The sequence below is a fragment of the Balaenoptera ricei genome, chromosome 14 (genome assembly GCF_028023285.1).
Source record: "Balaenoptera ricei isolate mBalRic1 chromosome 14, mBalRic1.hap2, whole genome shotgun sequence".
Taxonomy (NCBI): Eukaryota; Metazoa; Chordata; class Mammalia; order Artiodactyla; family Balaenopteridae; genus Balaenoptera; species Balaenoptera ricei.
Window position 1 is genome coordinate 989,800 of NC_082652.1, and position 13,577 is coordinate 1,003,376.

Sequence of the window (13,577 nt, forward strand, 5' to 3'; positions counted from 1 at the left end):
CCGTGTTTATTCCCCGGAAACGTACAGGCCCCTAACCAACCCCCCGCGGCCATCCCCAGCCAGGTGCGCAGGCTGCAGCCCTGGACGGCGCGGCGTCGCGACCTGGCCTCGTCTGCAGCGCAGAGCAGCCTCGCCGTGTCCTCGTCCCTCGGAGCCGCGGCCGCCGCGGCCCCTCCGCAGACTGGGCCCAGCTCCACCGCGTCCGCCTCTGAAAGCACCCTGAGACATGACGCTGGCCCCTGCTGGCCCCCAGGTGCAGCCGGCCATTATGTTTTCCTGTCTAGTTTGTCCCTAATCTTACATTTCACTACCTACATATTTGAATCCAAATCCAACATCTTATTCTGTGCTTCCTGTTCAACTCACCCGTTCCGTATTTCTTTTAATCACCTTTCTTGCCTTCCTGCAGATTACTTTCTTCTCATCCCACTTTCCCCTCCCAAAGTTTGGAAGTTATACTCTATTCTTATTCTTTTGGTGGCTTGTCTAAAAATTGTATCAAGAACTTACAAAAGTCTAATCCACAATTTCACACTTTTCCTGAACAATAAAGGGATTCTGGAATGTTTCAACATCCTGAGCCCTGCTCATGTCATTGTATCGTGTGTGTTACGTCTGCCTTTGTTGACCCTACAGTAAGTTACTGTTGTTTGTAAAGTCCGTTTTCACCTCAATTAGTTCATTTAGTCGAGATCTATAGGGAATTCTCTTAGGTTTTGTTTGGAAATGTTTGTTCTTCAAGGTATTTTCAGGGCTGGCAGTTATATTCTCTGACTACAATGAAGATGTCATGCCATTCCAGGAGCTGGTTCCTGGCTTCATTACTACCGCCGAGAAGTAAGCAGCTGTACCTCTGAAGGCGACCTGACTTTCTCAGGCTGCTTTGCAGACCTCCTTGTCGTTGGCATCATGTGCGTGTGGAGTCCCGTTCGTCACCCCTGACCGGGATTAGCTGAGCTTTGGTGTATATGGATCAGTGTCATCAATCAGTTCTGGGAAACTCTTACATCTTCACGTATTGTCTCTGCTCAACTTTCTCTCTGTCTGGAACTCTGATCACATCCTCTCACTCCATCTTCTGTGGCTTTCAATTCTCTTCCGCACTCCCACCTGCTGTCTCCCAGTGCTGCATTCGGGAGAAAACTTCTTCTCATTTATCTTCCAGTTCACTAACTCTCTCTTCAGCCGTGTGGAAAGTGATATTAAGCCCAATTATAAGATATTTATTTTTCAATACTGGTAACCATACTTTTCATTTCTTAAAGTTCTCTGTATTCTTTTAAGTACAGTTTCCTGGTTTTTACAGACATTCGCAAGCTTCTTTTATTTCTTTAAAATAGAAAGTATCATTGTTTTCTAACCTACGCCTGATAACCCCACCATCTCAAGTCTTTGAGGATCTGCCCAGTGGCTGTTGTTTCTGTTGGTTCTCACTCGTGGTGCCTTCTTTCCGTGTGTGTTAGGTTATCTTCTATTATATGCGGCTCATTATACTTGAAAATCATTGTGGACATTCTAAGAAGTCCAGGATGAAGGCACATTCCTCCAGAAAATCTGCATTTTATTCTGGCCACTTACCCAGGAACACTGCTCATCCAGGTCTACGTCACAATTTGAGGGGCTTTGGGAGCCCTTTTGGGGAGCCATCAACGTGAGATGCAAACTGACAGCTGACTTGGGGCTAGAGCTCCACAGGAAGAGCCCCCGCCCCACCCTCTGCTCAGCATGATGGATTTTACTTCTATTTCACCCTGCCCTAAGGGCTTAGCCATTTGGGGGCCTGCCTCAAGGCATCAATGCCTCCTTTTAGACTCTCCACCTGGGTGAGTCGGGCCTTGGGCTTGAATGGGGGGGGGGGGGTCCCCCTGCCTGAGAAGGTGAAGTGTACTCCAAGGCGGACACAAGGGCACCCTGTGTATCTCTCTGGGTTGCCTCTTCCCTTAGATTTTGGCCTAATAATTATTTACTCTTTTGTCAGCTCCTTGAAACTTTGAAGAGGATATTTAAAAATTTTATCCAATAATTTCAGTTCTTTTCATTAGGAGAGTGGTATAAACAACTTAACTCACCTTATCACCAGAAACAGAAGTCCTTTCCTGCACTACTGAAACAGCTTTCTCTCTAACCTTTTCTGCAATCCTCTACTCTACACATAAAACATCACATGAATTTCCCTAAAACACACCTCTGCTCAAAGATTTTCAAGGGCTCCCCATCGCCTGGTGAATGAAATCCACATTCTTCAGCCTGAAATCCAAACCCCATGACAGCCTAGGCTCACTGTCACACAAGACCAATCACACGCAGCCGCTCAAGAGCCTCTGAGAGGTTGTGGGAACTACCGCTTCTCTGCTAATGCGTCTTGTGCTCCGTCCAAACAGAACCGCTTGCTGTGCCCAGTATACACCATTCACTTTCCCACCACTAAACCTTTGCTTGTACGACTCGCCCTGCCTTCCAAAGAGCCGTTTTTGTGGATGACATCTTCCTATTCTGTGGAAGCCCAACGCTCCCTTCTCCAGAAAACCTCCCTGTTATCTTTACCTCCCTTTACCTCTTTTAGGTGCGGCCACAGGACTGACTGTAAGAGCCCCATGAAAGCAAGCCGTGTGTTCGAGTCCTACTTCTAGCCCCACATCACCAGGGAGAGTATCTTGTCTGTAAGAGCTGTTCAAAAAATACATTGTGGATAAATGGCTTTATCTTTTAAAAATATGACCACAGAAATAGGTCTTTTCAAAATAAAATACCAAGTGCAATGATTTGGGCTTGCCAACCTCACAGAAGGAGTGACACTGGTCATAGGAAATGATCCTAATGCCACAAGCCTAACTAATAGCTTCTGTATTCAGTGAAGCGGCTGAGTCTAAAGTGGTTTATTACAAAGTAGAAAGAAAAATAAATGAAATAATCCGGTCACATCCTAGAAAAACTGTTTTCATATTTACTCTACTGCTTAGAGTATTCTAATTTTTTAAACTCAATTTACTGAGGTGTAACTCACATACAGTAAAATTCACCTGTTTCAGGAATACAGTTCTATGAATTTTTATAAATGTATAAGGCCGAGTAGCCACCAGATACAGAACATATTCCGTTTTCTGTCCCTAAAGCCTTGCCTTTTCCATGTGGTTTAAATGGAATCACACACGTATGAAGGCTTTCAAAACTCCTGTCAGCCAGCACAACGCCACTGAGATCCGCCGTGCAGCCGCACGTGCCAGCAGTCTCCTGCACCGCCGGGCAGTGCCAGATGGGACGGGTGCACCATCTCCCCTTCTGCTCCCCTGCTCAAGGACATTGGGGCTGTTCCCTTATATCGTAATTATGAAGACAGCCACTGAGCACATTCATGCTCAGGTTTTTTGTGCAGACGTGCTTTCATTTCTCTTGGGAGAACACCTAGGAGTGGAGCTGATAGGTTGGAGGGTAGGTGTGCGTTTAGTTTTGGGAGGAACGAGCTCTTTTCCAGAGCGGCTGCTCAGGCCTCGCGTCCCACCAGCAGCGAGACTTCCAGCTGCTCTGCAGCCTCACCAGCATTTGATACTGCCAGGTGTTTCTTTTTTTACAGCCGTTCTCAGAGACGTGTGGTAGTACTAGATCGCTGTAGTTTCAATTTACGTTTCCCTAATGACTAACAATGTTGAACATCTTTTCGTATTTATTTGCTATCCATACGCTGTATATATATATATATCTCCGTATGTATCTTCCATGGTGAAGTAACTGCTCAAATCTTTTGTCCGTCAAAAAAAAATTTTTTTGTCCACTTTTAAAAGTTTGTTTTCTTATTATTGATTGAAAAATCTTTGTATAATCTAAGTACCAGTCTTTTTATCAGATATGTTCTTCAAATATTTTCCATGCCTTGCTTTTCATTTTATTAACAATATCTTCCAAACAACAGAAGTTCTTGATTTGATGAAGCCTCATTTATTAATTTTTTTCATAATTTGTAGGCTTTTGGTATCCTAGGATATCTTTGCCTAAAACCAAGCAAAGATATTCTGTGTTTTTTTCTAGAAATTTTATAGTTTTGGGTTTTACATATGGGCCCATGATCCACTTTGAGTGACTTTTCATATACAATATTAGTAACAGTTCAAAGTTCATTCGGCTTTGAATGGCTCCCCAATTCCTCCAGCACCATTTGTTGAAAAGACTGCCCTGTCTCCATTTAAATCCCTCGGCACTCTTTTGTTTTTCTTTTTAAATTTTATTTATTTTTGGCTGCATTGGGTCTTCATTGTTGTGTGCGGGCTTTCTCTACTTGTGGCGAGTGGGGGCTACTCTTCGTTGCCGTGCGGGGCTTCTCATTGTGGTGGCTTCTCTTGCTGCGGAGCAGGGGCTCTAGGGGCGCAGGCTCAGTAGCTGTGGCACGTGGGCTCAGTAGTTGTGGCTCGTGGGCTCTAGAGCGCAGGCTCAGTAGTTGTGGCACACGGGCTTAGCTGCTCCGTGGCATGTGGGATCTTCCCAGACCAGGGCTCGAACCCGTGTCCCCTGCATTGGCAGGCGGATTCTTAACCACTGTGCCACCAGGGAAGTCCCTCCCCCGGCACTCTTAGTAAAAATTAATCAACTATGTACACATGGGTCTATTTCTGGACTCTCTGTCCTACTCCATGGATCTATGTGTCCATCCTTTTCCCAACACCACACTATCTAGTTCACTACCAACAACACCTTCATAGGAAAGACATTTCTCAGAACCCAACAGGGACGTCACTCTATTTGCCAAAGCACTGCTGACTTTGAAGCAGCTTCTCACTCAGGGCACATGCTGTCTTTAGATCTGTGACTAAACTGGAACTCAGGATGTAAATGTAAACTCCTTAATTTCAGTTGTTTATTTTTGTTTTCTATGGTGAAACACCACAGACGGGCAGGTGTGTCCTTTGGTGAGTGCCCTGTCTCCTTCTGGTTACATGCTCAGAGGTCTTGTGGCTCTGCGTCGCTCTGCGTCTTTCCCTCTGCCCAGATCTGGCCCCTTCCTGCTTCCCACGCATGGGCCTAGACACCCATAAACACACTGCCCCGCCTTGTGTCCCGTTGTGCAATGGCGCCACGTCCACACACACGGGCAAACCTGCCGCTACGGCACGTGGGCACCCTGTCCGTGGAGTTGGAGACGTGCCCTCGCACCCCCTCCCTCCTCCTGGAACCACGGTGGGGGATTTCAACACTCTCTCTCCCAGAAAGCACACGTGGAAACCATCCTCTGCACCCCTCAATGTCCTCGGTATTTTATGAAACGCAAACTAGATCAGGACTTTCTGTACCAATGGAACAGAATTTTTTTTAAGAAGCCAACGGCTACTGCAGTGTCCTGGGTCATGCATGCCACCAAAAGCGCCCAGGAGCAGGGGCAACTCACAGTCAAGGCTCCAGGTGCCACGGGTGAGGCGAGGCGCTTGTTAATGGACTGGAAGGTGGCGGCGGGGACGCCGGCGATGGTGTTCACGATCACGTTTCCGCTCACCGCGCCTGCGGGGAGAGGCCAGGAGGTAGGAGGACAGGAAAGAACGCACCTCCAATCGCGCCATCTCGCCCGTGTGACTTCTTACCCGTGGGCATGCTTGTCCCTGTGACAGATGTCTTGATGGTTCCCGCCTGCTGAAGAAAGAAAACCATTTGAATTTCAGGTCAAGCTCCGCCCCGCGTAAACACTCCAAAGCCTTCCACCTCATCAGGATCAAATCCAAACTCTTGGTCACGGTTACTTGGCCCGCAAGGCTGACTTGAGCCCCCTCTCCCCCCACCTCCTCCCACAGTGCTGAGTCCGTCCCTCGGTCACCAGGCTCCGGCCACACTGACCCTTCTGAGCCCCACGTCTGCCAAGTTCACGGCCTCTGTGCTGGCTGTTTTCCATTCTTTTCTGACTAATGTCACTTGGCCGCAGCCCAGGGGTCAGCCCTGCAGAAGGTCCCCTCCTGACCGCCCACCACTGTCCTCCTGGGCAGGGAGCAGCCCTCACGCCAGGCAGGTGCTTAGTTTTCTGAGCAATGAAGCACGGAGCTGCCAAGTGCACACCGAATGCCACTGCGGCAAATGTAACAAAGAACATGGGGTGGAAATGACCCCATACGACAAGACCGTCCCGCGCCGGGCAGCAGTGCTTCCCCACGTGGGACTCCAACGTGTCACCAGGCACACGCAGAGAGGGGACGCGGCAGGGCACGGCGGCGACAGCGCAGGGTGCGTAAGATCGACACAGTGCCTTTCTTTTTTTATGCACTTTACCACCTTCCTCTCACGGGCACTGAAGACGCACACGCGTGTGCACAGCTCTGAGGGAAAGCGGGGCAGGGTTGGGAGAGGACGGGCTGCACTAACAGTACCTGCTCTTCGAGTCTGCAGGGACAAGAGAGGGCGACCTCTCCACGCTTCACAAGACCCTAGTTCCACACCTCCCGCTCACCTCCACCTAGAAGAGTGGCCTCGTCTCCCACATCGCTGCCCAGTTAACCCAGCCTGGAGGGCGGAGCTGACCCAGCACGGGAGAGATGGGGTGAGACACGTGCTTCCTCGAGGGGGAGACTGGGGGAGACTGGGCTGGCCTCCCACTTCCTCTGGGAGGAGGGTCCGCGGGCTGGAAGCCGCAGGACCCTGGACAGGGGCGCGCTGGAACCGACCGCTCCGTGTGCCTTCTCACCAGCACTGCAGCGCTGCCCACCGTCGTGATCGCGGGGGGCGCCTTCGGCGGGGGCGGCGTGGGCTGCGCCGGGGGCTGCGCCTGGGCCTGGGGCTGGACGGCGGGCGGCCCCGCGGGCTGCTGGCTGCCGGCCGATGGGGGCTGGGGCAGCGGCGGGGGCGGCTGCTGGGGCGGCGGCGGCTGCGGCTGTGGCGGCGGCGGTGGTGGCGGCGGCTGCGCCACGGGCGGCTGCTGCGCCTTCTGCTGGTCGGCCAGCGCCTGCGGGGCAGGAGGGAACGGAGCGTGTGGAGGAGCTGGCCCGGGGGGCCCCCGGCCCCCGGCCCCCCTCGCGGCCCTCCCGCCGCCAGCTGTACCACACACACCTTTTTCTCCTTGGCGATGCGCTCCGCCCGGAGTGATGCGACCTGAATAGGAGGCAGCGGTTTGTCGTAGTTGATTCCACTAAAGACAAAAGAAAAACGAGAAATAAACTGCAAGTTCTAAGTAGACAAACGTGCTAGAAATCCAAAGCCCTCATTTCCCACGACGCCAGGTGCCCGGATGCCAAGGCCGGGGCCCAAGCGGCTCGGCCCTGGAGAGGAGAGGCTGCCACTCTGCCCCAGACCTCGGCGGCTCCCATTCCCTCACGACAAGGACCGCCTGCCAGAGGCGGGCCTGGGCCCGGTCCCCCGCAGCAGCGGCACTCGGCACGGCGCCTGGATACCACGCGTCCCCGAACACGTGGGGCAAGAAAGCCCCTCGGCGCCGTGCTCCTCACCGCAAACCAGCCGCCCCCGCCCGCCAAAGCCAGGCCTGCCCCCACCTGCACTGAGCGCCAGCCCTCGCCCCGCGGAGAGCAGCCGGCCACCCGCCCAGTGCCATGAGGGCCCCACAGCCCTCCGCACGCAGCCTCTCACAGAACCCTTGCTTCCAGGGGCTCCTGGGCTCCCACCCCCCGACGGTCACCTACCAGCCTTGAGTCCTGCCACGGGGAGGCTGGCTCTGCCCTCGTGCGCCACCTCTGCATTTCAGGGCGGCCCAGGTGCCGGTGCTGCACCTGTCTGGCCCCTCTGGACACCAGCCCTCCCACGTCACGTGCCCCAGCTCGCGCAGTGCGTTCTCTCCCGTTCTCTGACCTCGCCCACGTCAGTCCACTCAGCCCCCCGACCCCCTGAGGAAGTCGTGCAACCCAGCCTGCCGCCTGCATATTCGCATGCTGGCCCCCCTCACCCCGTGTCTCTCCATCACGCCTGGTGGCAAAGCCACAGCCTCAGCAGACTCCCCACTCCGCCTGCCCCAGGCCTCCACCACTGGGGGGAAATTCAACCGCTGGGCGTGGCGACGGTCCAGCCGCCCCAGCACTTCCTGCTCCACACCCAGCTCCCTCCCGGGACACACGGCCTGGCCTCCCACCGCTTACAGACCCTGACCCTGGCCACTTCCTAGAGGCACCCCCGCGGCACACGTGGCCTGCACGTGGCCAAGGCCAGCCCGGCTCCACCCTCATCCTGTCCCCCGACCTCTCCCACCGGCGCCAGACACACAAGAACAAAACCGAGCCACCGAGATGCCCTGCAGGTCTGCGCTCACCTTGCAGCCTCCCTCCAGCTCACTCTGGTCGGCCTCACACCGCCCCTGCTTCCGCCCAAACTGCGGGCCACCCCTGCGCTGCCCTGCTCCCCACCGCGGGGGCACCATCCCCAGACCTCCTCCCTCCCATCCTGCAGGCCAGCCTTCTATTCGCCCACCCTGCCCTCCATGCCCTCCCGCCCGCCCCGTTCTCCTCCGCTCGGCCAGGCTAGGTTCTGTCCCCTGCAGGGTGAATCCTCGCCCTCCGTGAGGTTCACTCAGAGTCTGCGTCTCGTGCGAGAGAAACGGGAGGGCAGCACTGGGCCTGCCTCTTTCACTGCTGAACCCCGGCCCAGCGTGCTTTTCTTGTTAAGAAAACCAATTAATGAAATAATCATCAATTCGATCAATACACACATATGGAACATGTGCTCTGCGCCTCTAGCCTCTAGAACCCCTACGTCCACGGAGCTCATGCAGACGCTGAAGGGGTCAAGTAAAAACACAAAGACGATCCGCTCCAGGAAGAAACAGAGAGAGAGGCTGCGGCGCGAGTACCAACAAGGAGAAGGTGACGTGTGAGGGAGGGCCTGGCGGGGGGCCGACGGGTCCAGAGAGACAGTCCCAGACGGAGTGACCCGCAAGGCAGAGCCAGCCGCCAGGCGGAGGAGCAGGCCGTGGAGGCCGGGGTGCGCGGAGCGGGCGGGCAGCGCAGGCCTTGGTCCTTGGTGCGGCCGGGAGGGGCCGGGGGCCCTCAGCAGGCACGGGCCCGTGTCAGGCGTTATCTGCAAAACCTACCTGGTGACGAGGAAGGCCTGAGCCAGAGGAGCAACTGGGTTCCATCCGAACATGTGTTTTTTCCCGATATTTTATTACAAAAAGGCAAACATGCAGGAAGTTGCAGGGATTTTATAGCAAAAGTCAATGTGCCGAGCAACTCAGACCGTACAGTTCTCTTTCCCTCTGTCCGCTCTCTCACACCTACCCATCTCTCTACCCATCTACCCAGTCATTTTTCTTCCTTTGCAAAATTTCAAGGCAAGAACACTCACCCCAGGTCTTCCCTGGTGGCATAGTGGTTGAGAATCCGCCTGCCAATGCAGGGGACACGGGTTCGAGCCCTGGTAAGGGAAGATCCCACATGCCACGGAGCAACTAAGCCCATGTGCCACAATTGCTGAACCTGTGCTCTAGAGCCCGCGAGCCACAACTTCTGAGCCCGTGAGCCACAACTACTGAAGCCCACGTGCCTAGAGCCCATGCTCCACAACAAGAGAAGCCACTGCAACGAGAAGCCCACGCACCGCAGCTAGAGAAAGCCCACGTGCAGCAACAAGACCCAACGGAGCTAAACATAAAGAAAGAAAGAAAGAAAGAAAGAAAGAAAGAACACTCACCAGCACCCCCCAACCCCGGTCAACTGGGTACATTTCTAGGGCGGGGCCGAGCAGACGTATGCCAGCTCAGAGGTGGCACAGCCGCTGTGATGCTGTCAGACTGCAGGCAGGACACCCCATCCCGTGAACGGGGACACAAGGGTGCCCGGCCCGCCTCACCTCGACACCACCCCCAGCTGATGCCTGGACACGCCATTTGCACAACAATTCACTGAACTTGTAGGGTTTAAGAAAACACTAAAATGAAATCATTTCAAATGGTGAAAACTGTGTCACAAATACAGAAATACCTTTCTGCCAACACAGAAGCGTGCTTGGGGTTTTTCTGAAAGGGATTCATGCCAAGCCTGTAACACAGAGAGAGAGAGAATTACTGAAGAGAGGAAACTGCACTGAAGAAGGAAGGGAAGGCCAACGACGAACAGCGGAAACCAAGCCGCCTGACCCCGCAGGGCCGGCGTAGGGGCGCGGGAGGCGCACAGAGGCTTGATGGGGGCGCTCCTCTTGCCCGCAGTCGTCTTCATCAGGTCAAAGTGGCTTGTGTACAGCTGGGTGTGCGTGGTGTTCTCGTCCTGAGCGTACATCTGGCCCGTGCGCAGAGGGCGGTTGTTCTTACTCTGAAACAGGATGGGGGTGGCACAGCAGGGTCAGACGCCGAGCCTGCCAACAGGGTCCCTGACCGGGAGGTCTAATGTGACGTCCCCCGCTTACACAGTGAGTCCCTTCTTCCCGCCCTTCTCTCTGAGACCCAACACAGATGGAAGAGCAACGACACGGCGGCCGTCGTCCACCGACCGCAAACACCCTCCCGGCCTGGGCAAGGCCTTCCCGCCCGCCCCGCCTCCAGCTCGGCAGGCAGCGGTGAGGCCGAGTGGCCGGGCTGACACAGCCAGTGGCCCGCAGCCAGCGCGCCTTCACCCTGGTCGGCCCCGGGGCACCAAGCGGCGGCTGGCCCCCAGTTTGGAGACAACTGTTTCTAGAAAATTGAAAACCGAGATTCGTTAAAGAGTGCTTATAGAAAGAAAGTAAGTAACTTCCATGAATTAGAAACCCGGGAGCAAACTTCATCGAAGCCCAGGATGTCTGCCACTGCCCCGCAGGCCCTGGCCCGTCCTAGGCAGGAGACGCGGTCATCGCTCCCACCCTACAACTGGGCGCCGGCCACAGGCACACGCCAGCCCGACGCCGCGTGCAGAAGCTTTCTGCATGGAGGCCACAGACACCCTCCTAGGACAGGCGAGGAGCTGAGAGGCAGCAAGGCGGGGACAGAGCAGACGGAGAAATGGCAAGAGACAAATGCAGCTCAAGGGAGACAAGGGAAGGCAGCGCCCCGGAGACCTCCTCAGCAGCCACGCAGACTCGTGGGGCCTGGCCGCCCCACAGGTGGCCTCCTGATGACAGACACCACGTACCCGGCTGTTCTGCACTCAAGAGTGTGTGACGCCCGCGGCTGGGACCAGAGTGTCTGGCGCCTGTCAAGCCGCCGCAGCGGCCAAGGCCCCGGGAAACCACAGTGATGCAGGAAGGGGGAGGCACCGAGAAGCCCTCCTTCAGGGACGCTGAGAGCACAGAGCAGTGCCCGGCTACACACGCAACCCGGGAGGCAGGACGAAGCGCCAGGACGGCGCCGGGCCACAGGCAGCACACAGGGTCTTGCGAATGACGCAGCAGCGTGGATGCTCTGTACCGGGCAAGATCTCGGCGCAGGGGCTCCGGCCGGCGGGCACCGGGACTGCGGCCGTGTCTGCCCCAACCCAGGGCCGCGCCCAGCGCCCCACGCCCCTCCCTCCCCCTGGCCGAGCCGCGTGCCCCGCGGGAAGGGGGGCCTCACCTTCCCCTCCTCCCTCGGGATGAGCACATTCTCGTAGCGGCTGCGGCACTGCTTGGAGGAGCGGTAGATGCGGCTGCAGGAGTTGACGACGTCGCTGACGAGGTCCCAGTTGGGCGTGTGGGCCGGGGACACGATCGTGAGGTTCAGCGGCAGCTCGAGGAGCTGCTTCACGGCCTGGAGGACCAAGTTCAGGCGCCGCGGGTCAAGGCGCTGCGTGGCGGCGGGCTCCCCGCTCCCCAAAGGGCCCCGACGAGGCGGCCGGCCGCGCTCGAGGCCCAGGTCCCACCTGCAGCAGCGCCCAGTCCTCGCTGATGAGCCACTCCGGGTTGTCGGGAGCAGCCTCGGCGGCCGGCTTGGCGAAGGTCGGCAAAGGCTTGGCGAACTGTGTCTGCTGCTTCAGCAGGATGTTCTTCTTCTGCTCTTTCCCCTCCCGGCGAACCTTCAGCATGCCGGGCGTGGCGCGGTCAAACAGCGACCGCGGGGGCACCACGGCCTCCCCGTGACGCTGCTTCTTCTTCCTGCCTGCGGCTGCACGGAGAGGCGGCTTCAGCCAGCGGGTCGGCGGGGAAGGGGGGCAGCAGGGCCGTGGAGGAGGGTTACCGGGGCCACCGGGAGCGTCAAACCCTCTCCCGCCACAGGAACCCACCTGAGGGGTCCGTCTTGTGTCTCCGGCGCTCCTTCCTCACGTACACGGGTGGCAGCTTGGACTCCGGGATGGGAGTGGTTTCGTACATGAGACACATGACCGAGTCGATGTAGATGTCGTTGTCGTCCTGGGGGGGCGTGGGCGGCGTCCAAAGCTGCGTGCGGGAGGGAGAGCCCTGAGCCGTGTGGCCCCAGGAGCAGCTGCCCGGCAGGGCGGGAGGCAGGAGGCGCGCCCAGGGACACGGGGAGGCGGGCACTCACCGGCATGACCTCCGTCTGCCCGTCGGCGCCCTCACACACGAATTCCTGCAGGAGAACAGGAGCTTTTCAGGTGCACCCAGCCCTGGCTTCAAGCTGCAGCTGCCAAGCATCTACCCTGACGCCGGTCAAGCCTTGAACACAAGCTGGCAGCGCGGCTGAGCAGAAGCCCCAGGAGGCGTGTGCGGCCCGCGCCCCTCCCGGCACACGTACCGCGCCGCAGGCGTCCTCCCGGGTGTAGGTGAGCAGCTCCTCCTGCTCCAGCTCGCGCCGCGCCCTGGCCTCCCGCTCCCGCAGGCTGCGCGCGTTCCGGGCCTCCCACTCGCCCACGGCCGCCAGCACGGCGCCCTGGAGAGACAGCGGTTGTGCCCGTCGCCGCCCGCGCCCCCCACCCCCCGCACTGCCCCCGGCCCCCCGGCCCGGGCCCTCCTCGTTGTTCCCAGTGCATGACCCTCTTCCGAGCACCAAGCTGCTTCAGGACCGAGGAGAACTGCACCTGCAGGTTCCTGAGGCTTCTCCCTTCCAATCAGCTTGTACACGGGTGGGTTCGGGTTTATTCCTTTAATTCTAGGCAAGTCACACTTAGTTCCAACCCAGTTTAACCCGGAAGAATTTGAGATTCTCACATGTTAAGATGGTCAAAAGTTCATTCTCTTACCTCACTAGTTCTCTCCTTTTCTTGATCAGTGGAAGTATGGAATAATTCCAGGTAATTCAAAGCGTATTTTTCAATTGGTGTGAGCTGTTCCAAGATGTATTTTTTGAACACGGTTAACAGCAAGTTCACAAGGATTTAGTTCCTCTTATAACCCCCACCAACACTTGAATCAAAACAGCGACTGTTCTTGGTCAAGATGAACAAGAAATATCTCCCAGAAGGGTCACATGTTTAAAATATTTAGGTGCCAAGAAGCAAACGAAGTAGAAAACGCCAAACCTGCCCCATGAAGTCCGCTAACTCCTCCAGCGGCGAGGGCTCCTCGTCCCACCGGGAACCGTCTGGGGGCCGAGACCCGGGCGCCAACTCCTCTGCCGGCTCGTGCGTGTCCTCCTCCTCCAGACGCTCGATGCTCCTGAGGGCCTGCGGGAAGTGTGCCCTTAGTGGACGTGACTCGGGTGCGCTTTGAGCACTTGAATCGAGGGGTACGGCCCACACAGCCGACTACATGCCCACACCGTACCGAGCCTCCCACGGTGACGCCTGCTCTCCTCGGCCCCCCCTCGCACGCCTGAGACGACGGCGCCG

At 56.7% G+C, this 13,577-nt stretch overlaps 1 protein-coding gene across 14 annotated transcripts in view; it reads right to left on the minus strand.

Moving 5' to 3' along the window:
* Positions 1-13,577, minus strand: part of EP400 (E1A binding protein p400) — a 114,121-nt gene that overhangs the window by 16,144 nt on the left and 84,400 nt on the right. For 11 of the 14 annotated variants that reach the window (XM_059895335.1, XM_059895332.1, XM_059895339.1 and 8 more), the window contains 13 exons: positions 13,269-13,412; positions 12,990-13,073; positions 12,545-12,679; positions 12,335-12,379; positions 12,075-12,228; positions 11,715-11,956; positions 11,429-11,602; positions 10,078-10,214; positions 9,888-9,944; positions 7,015-7,093; positions 6,653-6,910; positions 5,565-5,613; positions 5,375-5,484 (listed from right to left, as the gene is read on the minus strand). In XM_059895335.1, coding sequence (XP_059751318.1) covers positions 5,375-5,484; positions 5,565-5,613; positions 6,653-6,910; positions 7,015-7,093; positions 9,888-9,944; positions 10,078-10,214; positions 11,429-11,602; positions 11,715-11,956; positions 12,075-12,228; positions 12,335-12,379; positions 12,545-12,679; positions 12,990-13,073; positions 13,269-13,412 — 1,668 coding nt within the window. The remainder of the gene's footprint in view (positions 1-5,374; positions 5,485-5,564; positions 5,614-6,652; positions 6,911-7,014; positions 7,094-9,887; positions 9,945-10,077; positions 10,215-11,428; positions 11,603-11,714; positions 11,957-12,074; positions 12,229-12,334; positions 12,380-12,544; positions 12,680-12,989; positions 13,074-13,268; positions 13,413-13,577) is intronic. The other 3 variants (XM_059895334.1, XM_059895338.1, XM_059895328.1) reach the window with 1 other exon arrangement.